At 39.2% G+C, this 18,418-nt stretch overlaps 1 protein-coding gene across 1 annotated transcript in view; it reads left to right on the top strand.

Moving 5' to 3' along the window:
* The first annotated feature begins 12,580 nt into the window (after positions 1–12,580).
* The window catches only part of LOC144436102 (A disintegrin and metalloproteinase with thrombospondin motifs 6-like), a 56,996-nt gene continuing 51,158 nt past the window's right edge, over positions 12,581–18,418 (top strand). The window contains exons 1-3 of the mRNA XM_078124788.1: positions 12,581–12,974; positions 13,233–13,654; positions 14,197–14,555. Of these exons, the coding sequence (XP_077980914.1) occupies positions 13,555–13,654; positions 14,197–14,555 (459 nt within the window). The 5' untranslated portion in view covers positions 12,581–12,974; positions 13,233–13,554. The remainder of the gene's footprint in view (positions 12,975–13,232; positions 13,655–14,196; positions 14,556–18,418) is intronic.

An 18,418-nucleotide genomic window follows, 5' to 3' on the forward strand; every position in this document is an offset into this window, starting at 1 on the left:
TGGCGTTGCCATGTGACACTTGGAGAAGATAGTAAGATAAGTCGCCTAACATTCACTAAAAACACGCGCGAAATGTTGGTATGTTGAATATGGTACCGGTAGTATTCCTTTCACAGTATAGAGAATTATGTCTGGTGGATTCCACTGCTACGTCAACTGAAACTAGAGAGCGTCGTTCTCAGCGTGACTGCTCTCAAGTTCACATGGTACCGCGGCATGCAAATCACGTGATGGAATCGACGAAATATATGTTGCCGGCGGGTAGATATACGTATCGAGTAAGCATTGTCCGGTCGTACAAAGTGACAGTCGTTCTAACTGGTTCTCTATTGACTAAATGTCATAGGCGTGGTACATGTGCATATGGAAGGTGAAAGAACTGTTCGTGTTGTACACATTGTGCGCACCTGATGTGGACAACTAAAATGTTTCCGCTTCCCCGCGCGAAAATTTGAAAACGGTACGGGGTACATATATGTGTGTAAATCACGTTGAGTGTAAATTGTAAACATGATTGATCAAAACAATCAAAGGGGTTCATACTGAGTCGTTTGTAAGTAGCCTATGTAAACTTTTCCTGGAGAGGACTGCGACTTTGTCGGTAGGTGGTTTGTTGCAAAATTTGGATGATGACTTGGTGGGCTCTTTTAATGAGCACTTTCTCTAAAATGTGTGACTGCTTAGGAGGCTGGTTAATGTATCGTAATAGCACCGCACATGTATATTTTGCGGTTGTAACTTACTTTATTCGATGTAGCGTTGTGTTTACACGATGATGTGAAAACCTGGGATTCGTGATGCCCTGTTCGGTAGAGATATGGAATGTCTGTGAATGTGTACAAGTTCCAGCTCACACGTGACGTCATCAGAGGACGTTACCCACTTATGTCTGCATGTACCATAACGGAGAAATGCGGGCTAGTATTATGAAGTTGAAGTAGTTTAGAAGATTATTACAAAAATACTAGTAAGCTACGAATAAAAAAAACAATACCTTTGTATATGTCTGAATAAGAAAGAAAACGAAAGTGATTCAGATAGTGACAAGATAGACGACTTGAGGTAACCATGGTAACTGTCAAGGCAGACTCTGATCACGATGTAAACAGTTTCCATTAATATCGTTGTTTTGAAAGTAATCTTTCACTTTTATTAAAAATTAAGATTGTGACGTACATGGAAAACAGTAAGCGAGTCGTTCAAATTGAACACTAGTCTAACAATCCCAAACTTACAGGTATATCACTATATGTAGGTTGCAGCTCTTGGCTCACCCAATGGAATTTCGGGTACAGTAGATTAAATTTACCGCAATGTCGCACCTTCTACAATATAGAAAATTCTGACCAATACGATGACTTGTGTGGATGGTCTCAGATGTGAACAGATACATTCGTTATTTTTTTTAGCCACGATACAGTATAAAAGTGTACCGTTTTTTCCCGTCTTTGTAAACTAAACTAAACTAAACTAAACTAAACTAAACTAAACTAAACTAAACTAAACTAAACTAAACTAAACTAAACTAAACTAAACTAAACTAAACTAAACTAAACTAAACTAAATTAAATTAAATTAAATTAAATTAAATTAAATTAAATTAACTAAACTAAACTAAGTTAAACTAAACTAAACTATTCATGGCAACTTTTAATCCCACTGGCGAGACCATATGGTCAACGAAACTATGTTTATTTTCATAGAGTTTACATTATTTGCTACTTTCAATAGTAAATTGACATAGTGAAGGGTGGATTTGTAGTGATTTTTCTCATTTTAGTGTCTGACTTGTACTATACTAGTCTGTGCACGTATGTCAAATCATGGCGATTATGGAAGCGAAGAACATTCCAGGACGACGTTGATGAATGAATCTCAACTAGCCACGAGACAGTTGCATGCTTCACAAAAAACGATAAACGCAGACCGAGCAGTGACTTCTTGAACTGCTCACGCGTTCGACAGATTCCGACTACATGATACTAGTAAACAGAGTGCATCAGTGAAGTCTGCAGCGCAGCCGTAATTGATCTCCGTCTCGAGCACTAAGTTGTATCCCCATGCTCCGTATAATTGAATCACCTGGCTGTGTGTCCTGAATGTTCACATATAGCTTGACTACCAGTAAGATTAATGTCCGGCCGGATGCTTTCTATGTAGGTATGTAGATATTTTTGTCTTGTATTGTTGGGTATACGTACCCTCTGACTGCATAAGGACAATCCATGAGGGTGGGTTGGGTCGATGACACTGTTCACGTGACATATCTCACACTTTATCTACAGTAAAACACATGGTACTTGATTGTCCCCCTGGTGTGATTTACGGGTGTTTTATTTATAAATATATAATTTTTGGAATTATGGCTCATTGGCATTTCAACAAAAGTATTCTTTCACGCGAAGTTTGTATTTGTAAACTGTACGTCATGCGGTTTAGAGTTACGGCTTCCATTAACCCCACGTAAGTTGATATTCGCAGTTCTTACATTGTAAGCCCCCTGTGAAGATTCTTGTGACGTTTATGGGTAACATCATTTTAAATATGTCATAGTGGCCTAATATGTTGGAATTTCAGGCATGCGACATTGATTCAACCCATGATCGTCCCAGGTAACAGTGTCAATAGCCTTATGGCCATTGTTTATATCAATCATCTTCCCCTCAAGACAACTTGGAAACAAAACCACCGATCTGGCTGCCAACCCTGAGTTGTGCCCACTGCACATACTTCCGATTGCTCTTTTATCGTGCGATATGTTTCCATTTAATGTTGCAAATATAACCAGGCGTTTTGCTTGATATTTCACATCCGTTGCACGTCTTAAATAGAGCTAAGAAGATGCACTCATGGGTATCGTGTCGTAACAGGCGTCTGTCTGATTGCCAATCAAAGAGAGACAAGGTTGTAAAGGATGAGACACTCCGGAATGTTTCTAAGATGGAGTGAAATGACGGAGTGATCTGCGGCATGCCAGTCTTGTAATTTTTATTGGACCGTACTCCCCAGGCCGTCGTCTTAACAGATCAATCTTCTTCACAAAACCAGTGTCTGTGATTAGACCACTATTCAGAATACAAATCGACTTTGAATTTCCTTCGGTTTGGGGGCTGGATCCACAGCCAATAAAATATATTCTATAAGTAGAAGTTGAGCCTCAGACAATTAAAAGAACGTGTACGTGTGTAAACCTATTGTTTTAAAGTTTGCACATGTTAATTATGAACGCTGATTCGATTACCGTTCAGTGAGAATCATAGAAGTGCCGTGTATGGCCTAACTCGAAATGAAATTTAAACTGCTACGTAAATAAATTATGTATTGCAAAAGTGTGATGGAAAAAATTGCATGGATTCCAGTGAGTCAGTGAACACCTACAGTCATGAAGTACTGGTCATTTCAACCTTGAATTAAATATTTGGATTTCGGGAGGGGGGGGGGTTCTTCAATGCTGTGAATTTACTGGACTCAAGGACGGTGTTGGGCGTAGCGATACGTAGTGAAAGAAAAAAAACGTGCCGTGTGACCTACTTTCATCAATAACTTAGTTCAAGGATACAGTCGTCCGTAAATATACGACTATTAGCATTGATGTGCCGAAATGTGCCGGTGTAGCATATTAACGGATGACAACTCAGGAGTGTCAACACATTTGATATTTTGAAAAGACACATGCTGCCATTGTCGTCATAAGCGCACAGTGCGTGCGTGCTACCGGTATTACGCCCACAGAGACATTTACGATGTCCGCTGATGGAGCCTTTACATCGTTACATACTCATTATTGCCGACAAGTACAGTGCAGGTGAAAGTTCTATGGACCCGGATTCAGGAACAGTTTGTCGTTCACAGTTTAGATGTAATAGGGGCCTTTTGAGTGAAAGTTTCTTCAACTTCCAACTAATTAATCCTCTTTCCTGTTAACGTCATTTTGCTGCCAAGTTTTAGATTCGTTTTTTTTTCTTCGACGCACGAAGCTGTCTTTTTACTTTCTACGTAACTGTGAACGTGTACCTGAATATTCGCACGTGGAAGTGGCACAGATATTGATTACAACGCTTTACATTCCGGCACAGGGTTGTACAGTTTCTCGGATACACATGTACCGGTACAGCTGGATTTGTAAGGTTTTTTTACATTAGACTTTCCCCTTCACAGGGTATCTCATTAAAAAGTCCAATCAAAGTAAAGTTTCCCTGGGCATTGTATGTGTCTCATTGAGAGTGTGCTAAAAACAAGAAGCTAGTTTCATCTATGACGTCAATGCCTCGCGACAGACAATCACAGACGACAAAACTGTCTTGACTTATTTGAAATTCTATTTTCCAGGTGCCTCGTCTTTAGACTCTGATCTCCTCACTTGGGTTGAATGAAGTGTCGCGCGTGTCGTAGCTTACACCGCCTGGATCCGTGTTTCAATTTATAACGGTTTCCTAATACATATTTTCGTCATACAAAGTCACTGAAAACCCACATCTAGTCTTATTTACAAATATTTTGCTTATTCGTAACACTGAATCACCCTGGGGTGACATCGACAGCGTTTCCAGGGCATTCTAAAGGAGGAAGCGGTACCTGCAATAATAGTTGACGGTTAGTCTGATTCAGAGTTCGTGGTACATAAGTCACATGTGGTGAGTCGGACGCAACCTGGTGAGTAAGATCTAGGACACTACTATACATGATTGCATTTGTACAATATAATCACATCAGGAGTACGACCAAATTAGAGATACTTTGTACCTGTTGGGAGGGGGAGGGGGTGTTGGAGACTAAAACGTATGCTATTTGTTGCTGTTAAGTTAATCATTCGATCCAATGCGTAACAGCTTTGCCTTAAGTTGTCCCTTCTCGGTCCAAGATGATTGTTACATGTAATTGAGTGGCACTCTCCATGTCTCGGAATATTTTACCTACATGAAGCAGATTTTAGTAAAAGCCAAAACCCGAGGACGTAAAACGAGTGGTTCTGTTATGAATAGACTTGTAATTGAATGAGGAACACCTTCTTTGTAGATTATGCCTAGCTTGCTTTCATCGATGTTTAGTGAGGCATATGTAGAGACTCATTCGGGAGTTGGAACTCTTTACTTTCACACCCCAAAAAGAGAATTCAGAGAAAATGCATTGTGTTTATGCAACTGCGATGGAAAGTGCCAGTGAGTTCGTTAGCTCGAAGCGAGAGTAATATACATATACAGGATTGGTTTTTGTGTGACTATTGATTAATTTGGCCATCGTATCGCCATAACCCATTGCCCGAACCCCGTATTCGACAATTCAATTGACTCTAAAGCCACTCTAGCATATTGGCAGATTCACCACTACAGGGGAGCGTGTTTAGTTGTTGCTCCCGATGAATGAAGACTGTACAGGTAACATGTATGGGGGTATGTAGATGTACAAGTTACATACAACGAAGCGGACGAATTTAGAAGCAATCTGTAGTCTGTAGAACTATCGTTGTTCCTTGTTTGTTGTTGTACCGATGCTTCTCTTTGTATGTGTGTAATTACATTTGTGTTAGTATTTGTAATGTACGGGAATTATTGAACAGATGTCTGGGGTCTTTGTTTTATGGCGAGGTGATCTGCCAAGTCAGCGAAAGTGAAACACACATTAACATGCCTAATCACGGTCGTTATATGACGTCTAAGGCTGGCGGTATCTTGAAAAACGTGTTTTGTTTGAATTTCTTCAAGATGACTAAAAAAAGAAAAAAAAGTACCACTCTATAACTTAACCCTACGTCTTGCAAATCGTTGAATCTCAGACCATGGTCTGAGGTTGCACCTGGTGCGCTTTATGTAAAGTCAGAGATAAGTGTCGTCAGAATTATCCTAAAGGTATAATTCTTTTTACGAAATATAAAAGGTGTTAGCGTCTAGATCATATATTTTCAAAAGCTCACCAATATGTTGGACAGGTTTTGAGATAGTAACAAAGAAAATCCCTTTGTTTGATCCATCGCAGCGTCCAAGTCCCTCGACAGGACTCATATGTGCCTTGTTAGACAGACTACACTTTTTTTGTATGTATCAGTATCTGACATCTTTTCAGACTATACCTATTCCACAATACATTGTATGGCCGCGACTTGAGCTCAGACCGGTGGTCGTATTTACATTAATTAATAGCTGTAACTGTGAGGTCTTCATCATAATGAATAGTCCTGGTAGTAAGAAACGCCCCCACCGGCCTTCAACTACATAAGACGGTTAATTAACTTTCTTATTAGCATACAATGAGTTTCAATTTCGATTTATACCATGACCAATGGCCAAGAACTGATTATTAGCTTCAGTGCGTCCAATATCAAGTGGACATGGCGAGGACTTGTTCAGAGTCGCGATCGGGCACCACTGTTAACACGTGTCGATGAGCACTCTTATGAATACATACGTCCTCATATTTCAGTTGATTGGGGAGGGGAGTGGAGACGGCGCTCAAGTATACTATCACCAGCCGCTTATTATTTGATCGCGACTTGTCAATAAAGACAAGTTGATATTTGCTTCAAAGTGCTTGACTTCCAACCACCTGTTTGAAGTTATATGCATATAGCGTCATGAATAATTTATATTGTACATTAAATATGGCCAAAAATCATATTACATCGGAAGTTCCTGTTTCATTGTTGTGTATGCTTATTGTGATACCCAAGTAACGCGACAACAGTAAGGATTCTGGCAGGTAAAACTTCACCGTGTTTTGTTTCATTGTTAAGTTTTGTTTATAAGTATTGTCAATTAAGGTGGCATGTCAAAACATATTCATTGAGACAACGACGGATATCATAGCTATGGAGAACCCTTCATGGTAGATTATGGCAGGTATAAACTGACCGTCGCACGTAGTTTGAATCAGTCCCAACTGGAAAACACACTATTATGTTACTTTTTCTTATTATATTTTCTCATGTTATACCAAACACAGACAGACAGACAGACAGACAGACACACGCGCGCGCGCACGCACGCACGCATACGCACACACACACATATACACACACACACACACACACACACACACACACACACACCTTCGTCCAAAGAGTATATGCAATCAAATTATATTTGTTGTACAACCCCTCCTCTCCCCCCCCCAGATATACCAAATATTATGTATATATGTCCACTTTAGGTAGCGATGTTTTACTATTGGGGGACGTAACAACTTTGAAGTTGCCGACATTACCAGACCACCCCATCATCATTATATGTAATTTGTCCTACATGTATGTTGTATACGTGATGCTATCAAAGGAGTTTCACTGACCATTTAAACGCCGTAAATGTTATAGCCTAATCCATTCATTGGTTCATTCATTCATTGGTATTACGTTTTCTCTTGTTGGTGTTACTTCACGTTCGAGGTGCCCCATATTAACATTTGCATGGTCAATTCTTATTTACCTTTATTGTTAAAATTGGCTAAATAAAGCACGATTGTTTGACAAACAGTGCTAGACAAAGCAGCTATTTTACAAGTCAGCATGTTAATCAGTTTATACGGGAAAATCGAACCAGCATTTTCTTTTTCGTCGTATGTATTTCACTTTGGTGACATTGGATTGGGTTCGAACTTGAATGCCTCGCATCAACGCATCTAGGTAAGTCAAATTCGTAACATGCTTCGAGAGATGACAGGCAAAGTTCTAAGTCTGGGTAAAGGTTACACCTGTAGGATGCCAGGACTAGTTTGTAGTATACTATAGGTCAGGGAGTGATTCATCATCTCCTATAATAATTTGACATGACATCAAATTGTATTATGCCAAAATAAAAATACCAAGGTACGCATAGATACGTCTATGGTTTGATGGTTTAGTGTGACTGTGAGTCTTGAAATGTTGTTACTGATGTTAGCAGTGCCACGCTCGTGCTCGTTAACTGATGTGCCCAATACCTGACTTTTAAACAGATGGTGAGTGTGTATGTGACATTTTCATTTCAAGACGGTTCATGTTATTAGTAGTAGGTGTTCTTCGCACATGTATGATGTAGTATTTCATAAGCATTGCCAAACTCAAACAAATCGTGAATAATTGTGTCACGGGCGCCTTTCAAAATGTGTCAGTATTTTTGGCTTGTCTTGTCAGATACATGCTAGAAGTTGAACAGAGATTAAACCTGTAACAGTTATATGCGACACGTTCGATGGAGATTAAAGAAATCTGTTTGTCTCTCCTTTGTTTTATTAATGCAATTACAATAGTGTTGACAAGGTCTGTTTGTTGTTTTCTGAGTAGATCTGTTTGTCGCTTTCCAAGTTCTTACCACAATTGTGACAATTCAACGTTCTGTACTATTTACTCGTCACCCTGAACAGTCACAAATGTCCATTCTCTCAGCAGTGTCGTTTTGTCTTTTAATTTATGCTTCGCAATACAGGCAGAATCCGTTGTCTTCCACAAACACATGTGCATATTCAGCGAGAGTGAACCTCTCAGTGTGTGCTTGTAATAGATCCCAAACACTGGTTTCATGTCTTAATTAACGAACTTGTTGCCTACCAAACACCTTGGAGAGAGTCCAGCCTACAGGTGCAGTGGTTATGGACATGAGACCACACTGGACGCAATCTATACAGACGTCTCTCTGATGGGAATTTTGCCAAACGTTGCCCTCAATGCAGTAGGGGCTAGGTTATTCATGTATTTTGGCTGCACAATGGCCACAGACATCAAATGAACGCAGGGCGCTGTATTCTCCACTGCTGATTTAATTGGACCACTTTTCTTTTCTTGTCACATGATATCTTCTTAATCCATCGTTTATTTTCACCCTTGAATTACTCTTCGAATAAACGGGCCCTACGTGGCTTTAATTAACCCCTATGGAAAGTAGGCAAAGTTGTTCATCCGAGGACTTGGGTTGATGCAGTACAGTCGGGGCAGTTCTCCTGCTGATGCATGTATCCATTTTGATGGAGAATCCCCTTCCTCGTTTCCATCACCTGTGTAACGTTGGATTTGGTTTTCTCACTTTCACCAGTGAAGAAAAAGCAACAGAATTGGTTTGATTGAGTGTCGATGGTGTCTTTTGTTTCGTCAATCCACAACCACTTAGTTCAAACCGATGATTAATTCGAAAGGTGAGTTTGAGACGTGAAGCCGTACTCATTCGGTGTTGAACATTTCCTCCGTAGAAGTTTGTGGAAGGTGATGTTGTGGCACCACCAATAACGCAAACTACGTGTAACTACTTAGTACTTTATCACAAAACCTGAAGTCACAGAAGGCGAGTCAGAGATACATCATGGGTAGTCCACTGACATTTATTTCCGTGAATCTTTACTGTTTTATGAGGGAGGGGTGAAGTCGGTGTGTGACAATGAAGGTTGTATAACCACGGAAGAAACTTTTTAGGATTTGAAAATCGACAAACATATCTTGTTTCTGTTTTTATATGTATATATATATATATATAGAGATAGATTTGTTTGGAGGATTTAAAAAAATTATTTACAATGACATGGTTAAAGTTAATTTAAGTTAGACTGAAACATCATTAATCTCGCCAATTTTTTTTTGGAACGCTGACATTATCTTTAAATATGGTAAGTGTATTGGTTAACCAAGATATAGCACATATCCTATCGAAATATCATGACTATCACAAAGTTACATTAATAACTTTGTCATCTGTCCATTCATAGAGGGACCTGAGAATTGATGGCGGTATCAGAAACTTTTTTTACCCGAGGCGAAGAGCACGCATGGATGCACGTAAAGGCCACCAACTTCCCTAGCGTAAAATCACACAAAATACCGTTTAGCTCTCTAGTTGTTCGTATCTGTCGACATGTCCGATTCGATCCCCGATAACATGATTTACGTGTGAACGACCTCTCGGACGAAAGGCGCGAAGTTAACCCTCTTATTGAAGATGCCTCAAAAAGGGGTATACTATTCAGTGCGTTTTATAGCCAATTCATCACTATATGTATAGCTCTTGATGGCCGCCATGCTCCCATGATTTGGTTTGGCGGACTTTGTTTGACTTGGTGGATGGTAGTTAAAAAGTTTTTAATTTTACGACAGTGAAAGTTAAACGGTCTCACCTGCCTGCTTAAATATAGAAATCAACGACCAGAGAATGGAAGATACGCGTAATTACACCAGATGCACTAAACCAGTTGGCCCATTAAAATGACTGTAACTTCCAGTTACTCAGTCTGAGGGCTAGCTGTCTTCGTACCGTTAACTCCACCATGCGTTCTTTTAAAGAGTCTAAAACTACCAGGAAAACGGCATTTAAAAACGCGGAAGCCATTTTGAAGTAACTGTAACTGTTTCGCACCACTTCGATTCATTTGATTGAGATAAATGGGTCCCCAAAGAATACGGTTTCATAAGTGATGATGATACCGTAAATTGTATCGGCTTTTCTTTGGGATTCGGGGGGAACCCATTGAAATCTATTGTAAGTCTTTGTGCGCTTCCGATGTGTTATCTCTGGCAATCCATTTTTTTTCGGCGGCTATTGATTTTACTGTTTTGTCGTGCATGCTTCATTTGGTATGATCTGTAGCATTAAGAAATGTACAGTAGCTGATAGCACATGGGATTGTACGTTTACACATACACGTAATTGCATTTGAACTGTGTAAGCCTCGCTCATTCTTCAAGATCATCTTCCGAAATAAAGAGAGATTGGTCAAGCGACGATAGAAACAAAGTGACGTGTTTGATGTCACAAAGCTTTAGTAACATCTTTTTCCTTGCTTTTGAAATCATTATGTCGCATCCGAATAGAGGTGTATGGAGTACATTTGTATTTCTGGAAGCACCTGAGGGAACTTCATTAATGATGACTGATTGGAGTATAGCGCCCTCATCGACAATATTGGTAATCAAAGCGAATGTGGTTTGTCTGTCTAAAAACTACTTTTTTTCTCCGCCTGCGAGTGCGTACTGTATTGTGGAGGAGGGTTTGCCTTCTGAAACTACCCCTTATATAATTATTTTTTTCATCATACTCGTGTCAAATTAAGGTTAATTTAACGTAAGGATGCGTTCAAAAGGTTATGCAACAGTATGCGATTATTTTTGTTTGTTTGTTTGTTTGTTTGTTTGTTTGTTTGTTTTCCTTTTCGGCGAATTCATAGTTAAATTTTGTTGATGAAAAATCTTCATTTTTAGATTTCCAGATCGACTAATTTCATTATTCTCACTAACCTCGGATTATGATAAATAGATTGAACAGTAAACTCACTTAATCGGTGACTAAAGAGGGTACAAGCTTAGTAGATAAGATAAAACTAAGTTCTTGGTAGTTCATAGAATACCCTGGCTTATCTTGCAACACATTGTTATCAAATGCATAAATGATTGGTTGCATTTCGACGTTCTTTGACCGGCATCAATCCTCACTTCAGTCAGGTATCAATTGTTCTGCAAAGGACGACACCGTCACGACAGAACAGCTTCTCATCGGAAAAAAGAGTTTGACCGATATCGCGATGTTTGCGAAGATCTGTAACGCTCACGCATTTGTGTAACAAGAGGTAAAGCGCCTCACTTTCACTTGATGTTCTCGAAGTTATTGTGTCTGACAGCTCCACCTAAGAGAGAAAACGGTGAGGCGATATTTTTGCATTCATTCGATTGTCTTAGGTTCTAAGAGTATACATATATGCCACGCGGGCCGGCCGACACAGGAAAGCGACGGCAATCTTGTCACGTTCAACCACTTTCTTTCAAATGAAAATCCATTGTCTAGTTTCTTGTGTTGCTTTAGGCAAAGTTTTAGTTGACTTAAAACGCAAACATTCGGGTAGAACTTCAAATAGACAAATACTAATATGAAAGAATGAACCACACAATTTTTTCAGTGTTTTCTTTCTTTGTCGCAATTGCAAAAAAAACCCCACATTGTCATTGTCAAATCGTACAAAAATAGCATCATATGCAAGGTAGGAAATTTACCATAAAAGTTGTTTCGGCAAAACAGCGCAGAAGTCACGAATTGTCCAATGCTAATTACATTATGAAATGAGCCATAACGTTTTATACAGTTGTTTTTGCAAATATTTTGCTAGTGAAATTGTTGGATACCATTCCGAGGTAGTATACTGCAGTGTTTTCAAGTGCTCACTTGGGGATGAGGTCTTCCCGGGTCGCTGCATGAGCGCACACTGCAGGGCTATCTAAAATCTCCGCCTATTTAGTGGATGCAGCGAATAAGTTTTGTCTGGCAGTGTTCATAGCTACTAACGTGATCCCTGTCCACAGGGTGAATAGGTCGGCAAAGAGTAAACATAATCGCATGCTGTATGTTCAATACACGTCTATACGGTGTAACGTCACAGGCGATAGTTCAGGCGAAAAAACAAGGACCATGTCACTCGACAGCGGGCGGAAAGAGTGACGTGTACGATACTGACTACTTTGGGCGTCTCGCACTGGATATTGTCCATGTCCTAGGATGTTCGTCATGTCGACCTTTCGCCGTTTGGCTCATATCCGTTTTATTCTCTCGGGGAGAGGTTTCTATTCATATGGCGAGTATTAACCCCACGAGATGAGAAATAGTATTCTTGAGACCTTGACTGTTACATCATTATAAGAGATAGGCAGTCGCTACATCTTGTCAGTGTCGCGCGCACTATATCCTTTACTGCTAGCTCACCACACCTGTGCGTTAAAGTTTCTACCCCATTGCGGCGTGTGTTATCTGCGTTATTTATATACACTGGAGCCATATTTATCTACAATATTCAAGTCTTTAAAGGGCAAGAAACACTGCCCTGCGACGTTAGAGTACTTCTAATAACTTTCAGACTGTGGGGAATTCTTGGCTAATCTACTGACAAGACCGCCTTATATATGATAGCATCGTTTGATGTTGTACCAGAATTATTGGTTTGCCTAACTGTGATAGGTCGCCGTTGAACATGCATTTCTGTGGTTCAGTCTGTTGAAGAAATGGCAACGTGATATGGTAGGCAGTCGAGGGGAAATTGTATTAGTGAGTATTATAATTATAACGGAGATAATTAATAAATGGTGCGTGTGGTTTGCGGCGGTGTTGAGGCGTAAATAAGTTGACTGACAACTTGTGTTCGTAAACTGTTTATAAAACGGTATCGTATTTCTGAATAAAATTTTACAGAAAGTACCCGGGTAGCCAGTTGCAGGCGTCAGTGCGCTTCATTATCATAGAGCTAGCTGGGTAGTAGCATAGCGACTTCTAACGGTGTATTTTATATTTCTTTTTCTCATTCAGTGAGTTGCGTGTGGCAAGATTGAGGGATACTGAATCTGTTATTGAACCAGTTATATGTCCACTCAGAACAAGTTTACAGCGAACACGTAGACATATCGCGTATTGTGAATGGAAACCGGCTTATAGATAACAGTTTGGTGCGTGCACAATAGCCATAGAACCAACGGGATCCAGTGGAAGAACAATGCTTTATAGTGTCATATCATTTATCGAATTGCTTATACCAGATCTCATCATCAGTTGTGTGACGGTTTTCGGTGGAATTGCTTAACTTTGTGGACCACATGTAGAAACGTGATCCTGTTGAAACTTTAGACAAATTATGGGAGCCTGTAGTTTATGGAACTTCTTTGTAGCTGGGTTGTTGAGCCTCTCAGTGGTGACAGCCAACCTGCACAACTCCAGGTACTTCTCAGACCAAGGTAAGATATTCTTCCAGTGATGCAAGTTTGAAACTTTGAGTACAGTGACTGCTGGTCTAGTATGTGATAAGAAACTCTCAACTTGGGTGGGGTGGGGTGGGGTGGGGTGGGGGTTTGGGCAATGCTCATAAAAGTGGGTTCACAGGCACAAGCAACTATTGATGTGTTGGAATGAGGGTTTCTAAACTAGGTTGGCCTTCATTAACTATTTTGACATTTCCCAAGGTCTGGACAAACGCCGATTGTTCCTGTTCAGATAATATGTCTGATGCCGATCAATGAAACATTTTCATATCTAAAAAAAGTTTTGTTTCCTTAGACATTTAGGGAGTGTGTGTAAACTGTCTGTAGTTTGACAATACTGTTGTACATTTATAGTGATGGCAACACATAATACACTACACTAAGATGTGGATAAATAAAATTAAAAAAAAAATACAACAGCTGGGTTTTTTTTTTGAATGACAACTTACAGGCACACACTGCTATATTTTAATTATTGGTTTCCCTAACCTAAATTTACAATTCTTCCTCTTTTGCAGCACATTTTATGGAGTCTCTGGAACATTATCATGTAGCTAGTCCTGTCTTGGTGGACGAACATGGAAAATTGATTTCTTATGACTTGATTAATAGTAGGAAAAGGACTCCACGGAGTACCAATGGAAAAATTCATCCCGGAGTAGATAGACAATTGTATTATAAATTATCAGCATACGAAAAAGATTTTCATTTAGACTTACAATTGCATTCAACCCTAGTATCTGGACAATTCCGGGTGGAATATTGGGACCAAAATGGCCTGAGTTGGACGCATCAAACGCATGATGCATGTCATTATGTGGGCCATGTTAAAAATGAGTTGGGTTCCAGAGCAGCAATCAGTAACTGCCATGGACTGGTGAGTAGATGTTTATTTTAATCTGTTGTGTTTTACAAATATGTGTTCACAGTTCACTACGTTTGCAGTCATGACTGCCATGGTGTGTGGGTTTGTAGTATGAGCTTACCCACTTCACACTACCAGACATGTTAAAGTAGAGAAACTCAAACACTTCAATTTATCAAAATCTTTATACTTTTTCTCAAATATTTTGATGCCAATTTATTTAGAAGGATTCTTTGTATGAATCGAAGTCTAAAATGAAGTTGAAGTATGGCAAAAGAAATTCAGAAAAAAAAATATCCATTCAAATGTTTGAGGTGGGAAGTACTGTCGTACTGAAGTAGTTAACATAACTCTGAGCTGGCCTCCAAAAAGACATACCAACCATGTTTGTGGTTGAACCTGCTGTGCACTCTTTATTGCTTTAGTTGAAAAATAGGGCAGCAAAGCATTAATGCAGAACATTATGGTATATACACAGCATGGCCCATTGTCAGAACTAGTAGGAAATGTTGATTCTATTCATAGATTGGAAAATGAAGTGTTGTTTTCTGGTGGCTAAAAAAAAAAAAATTAAAACAGCCAGTTCTTATCTTGTCAACTTTAATTAATTTTGAGCCTAACCTTCAGTTAAAGAATCAACATTAGGCTAAGCAAGTTAATTAGTTGCTTGTTGTTAATTAGTATTGTTCTGTAATTAGAGTTTACCTATTTGTGGTCATCATCCACTGATAGCTCCATTAATGCATTTGCCATGTGCACTTTTTGTGGGGGTGAAAGTTGAACCTAAGTTACAAGGCAAGACAACACGAGTCCTAGCTAGCTAGCTAGCTAGCTAGCCAGCTAGCCTAGCAGCTGTCTGGATACCGCTGTTAGACAGAGATTATTTCACCTTGGGTGTAGGTATACTATTGAAATGTAGGGGTTTACAACACATGAAGTAGACTGGCTTTTACGCTATGTTCAAAGGTGAAAGAATAGCTTTTAGAGTCTGTAATTGTCAGTCAAAATGTTCATGGGGTGTTGATATGCATTATCCATGGAGTCTAAATCTGAATAGGAGATTTCTATAGTGTTGGCTTGTTGATAGTTCTCCAGATAAGGCTAAGAAAAGAATATCGTTGGTTGTGTTGTAAACCAGGCCGTCAGCTCATTGATTTTTGTCAAAGCACCAAGTAAATCAGCCAGGGAGTGTTGACAAGGAGCAGCTATTAATGGCAACTGTAATCTCTAATCAGAACCATTAGAATTAATAAAGCAGGCCGATATCAGTGTCTAGCACCAGCTCCCCAATTACGTCACACCAGCCTATAGCTTACACCCGTTAATCAGTAGATTCCATAGTAAACACTTGTGCAGATACCAAGTGCAGTCCAATCCCTCAAAACTTCTAGAGTCGCAGTCTAGGAGTGATTTGTATAGCTTGTTCACCACAGCAAAGCCTATCGCCTTTTTGTTGTGAGTGTAAGCAAATTTACACAGAAGGCGTTTTGCAAGAGTATTTGAGTTTAGATAGACAATTGAAGCATGCTGGAGTTGGCGAATGAATCTTCTTAGCCGGTATTCTAAACATATACATGTCTGTGGAAATAACTTATGTCAATACAATAGTAGTGGTCGGTAATACTTTGAACGTCTGAGCAGTCATGCCTGTGGCGCTTGTCGGTGTTCAAATGCCACACTCCCTCTGTACAGGGTATACATAGAGTTCAAACAGGATCAGACTCAGTGTGTTTATCGAGTTACAAAGTTAAAGATTTATGCTTTGCTATTGTGACTCTGCCTTGAATAGTTATATAGCTAATATTGTTCTCAATACTGAAACGTATAGATGGGTACGTCAATGATTGAGGCAGGTCTTGGTTTTTATGTTCAATATGTTCTTTGACTTCCCCCCACAACTTTGAATCTCATTTGTCTTGCATCGAGAACAACACTACACAGTAAGGCATTGAGTGTCTTCAACAAAAGTATTTGAAAGGGAACTGAACACCTTCATATGTTTTGAATTAGAGTTTGATTGGTGCCGAGATTACAGTGGTTCACATGTCATGCATTCATGCAATGTAAAAGCTAAACACTGTCTTCACAAAAGTTTGAGCACCTTTGCAACAGAGAGGGGAGTCTCATATAAAGTCACACTTTCTGTGACACGTAGTGTTTTCACTTTAAGTTTCTGAACCTCTGCACAAGAGAAGAGCAATATTATATATCGCCTAAAGTGTTATAACTAGAAACCCAGTATAAACAGGGGTGGGATGTTTTCAAAAAATAAATCCCATAATGTTATTATGGGGCGACATTGAAGAGCCTGGGGAACTTGGGTAGACTTTATCTACTTACTGCCTTGTACAAAAACAATGAGCTAGAACTTGGGCTTCATTCTATCCTAAATGTCTTAGCTTCATTCCTTTCAAAACATTTCAAAATATTTCCATCTCCATGCCTACTAAGAAGTGACTAAATAATTTATCTGTTGTAACATTCAGATCTTGCCATTAATCAAGTATATAATGTATCACGCATTAATTCTAGTGGTATTTACACATTATTGCATACCTGCATGCAAATGATATGCAGATGATAGGCACAATCATTCCCTTTTATACATGAAATTGCGTGATCGCACGATATTATGAAGTGTAAGGAAGTGTACTGTTTTGGATAAATATATATGATAATAACAGAAGCATATGACATGGAAGTGTCAGTTTGGGTACTCAGGGGTATTTGCAGTCTTATGATTACAATGTTCCTGCTGCACTTTCATTAGACAGTCGACAGTCGTTCGTGCCTTTTTGCTACGTTTTATCTAAAACTTAAGTCGTTGCCTCACTCCGATCTGGAGCAATGCTATAACCACTCACAGTTCGTGCCTTCGGCAATCGCAGTTTCTATCAGTACGCATTATCCAGTGCTACAGAGCGAGGCGGCGACTTTGATTTAGATGAAATGTAGCAAAAAAGGCACGAACGACTGTCGACAGTCTACATTTTCATGTGCACAGGGAGTGAAATTATGGCAGGAGGAAACACTGCAAGCGCTCATGCAAACATCCCGAGTTCGTCATACTTGCAAACATGCATCATGGAGTTCTGTCACTTTGTGAAAATCACGTTTTTGAGCATCATCACAAATTGTGATGTGTAAGTGATGTGTCCCGTTTACACCTAGCTTGTATACGGGTTGATAATCTTAATATCTGTGTGCTTACAGTAAAATGGTCAACTGATTTTATATAGTCTCGGCCTTCAAAGTGCATTTATTAGGATTTATATCTACTCTCCTTCCAAAAGTAAAAAAAACTTTGGAATGTGTAGGGAGTCGGTGACAGTTGGGAGTGATTTATTTGAAAATTTTAAAACCGCAGAAATAAAGAATTTTGTAATGATTTTGTAATTTATTTTATCTGATTTTGTGCATGTAACAATAGAAGTACGTCTAACATTGTATTTCATCTCTAATTCATCCAGTTGAATCATGACTTTTTTTGTTCACAATTTTATTGACACCTCAGGTGTGGGTTTTTGCTGACGGATTCTATTCAAAAATTGAAAGAGTTTCTGTAGTTATAGCAACTGTATCTTAACAAAGATTTTTGTTTTTGTAACATTTTATATCGGAATTGTTTAGTTGTTATAGTAGCGTCAGGGCAGGGGCATGGTATTTGCAATTATTCTATCGTTGGATGAGAGGTGAAATTTCAGCATTAAATACCTGTCGTAACTTTGACCAGTTCTACTTAACCATGTCAGATTTTCACATGCGTTTCTATCAAATGTTTTCTCAATGTCTGAAATCTGTTGGGTCGCATTCAGATTCTGTAAACCTTTGGATCGTGATTTTGGCATCGCCAAAATGTTTCCAATAAAAAAGAT

This window comes from Glandiceps talaboti, chromosome 6 (assembly GCF_964340395.1).
Source record: "Glandiceps talaboti chromosome 6, keGlaTala1.1, whole genome shotgun sequence".
Classification (NCBI taxonomy): Eukaryota; Metazoa; Hemichordata; class Enteropneusta; family Spengelidae; genus Glandiceps; species Glandiceps talaboti.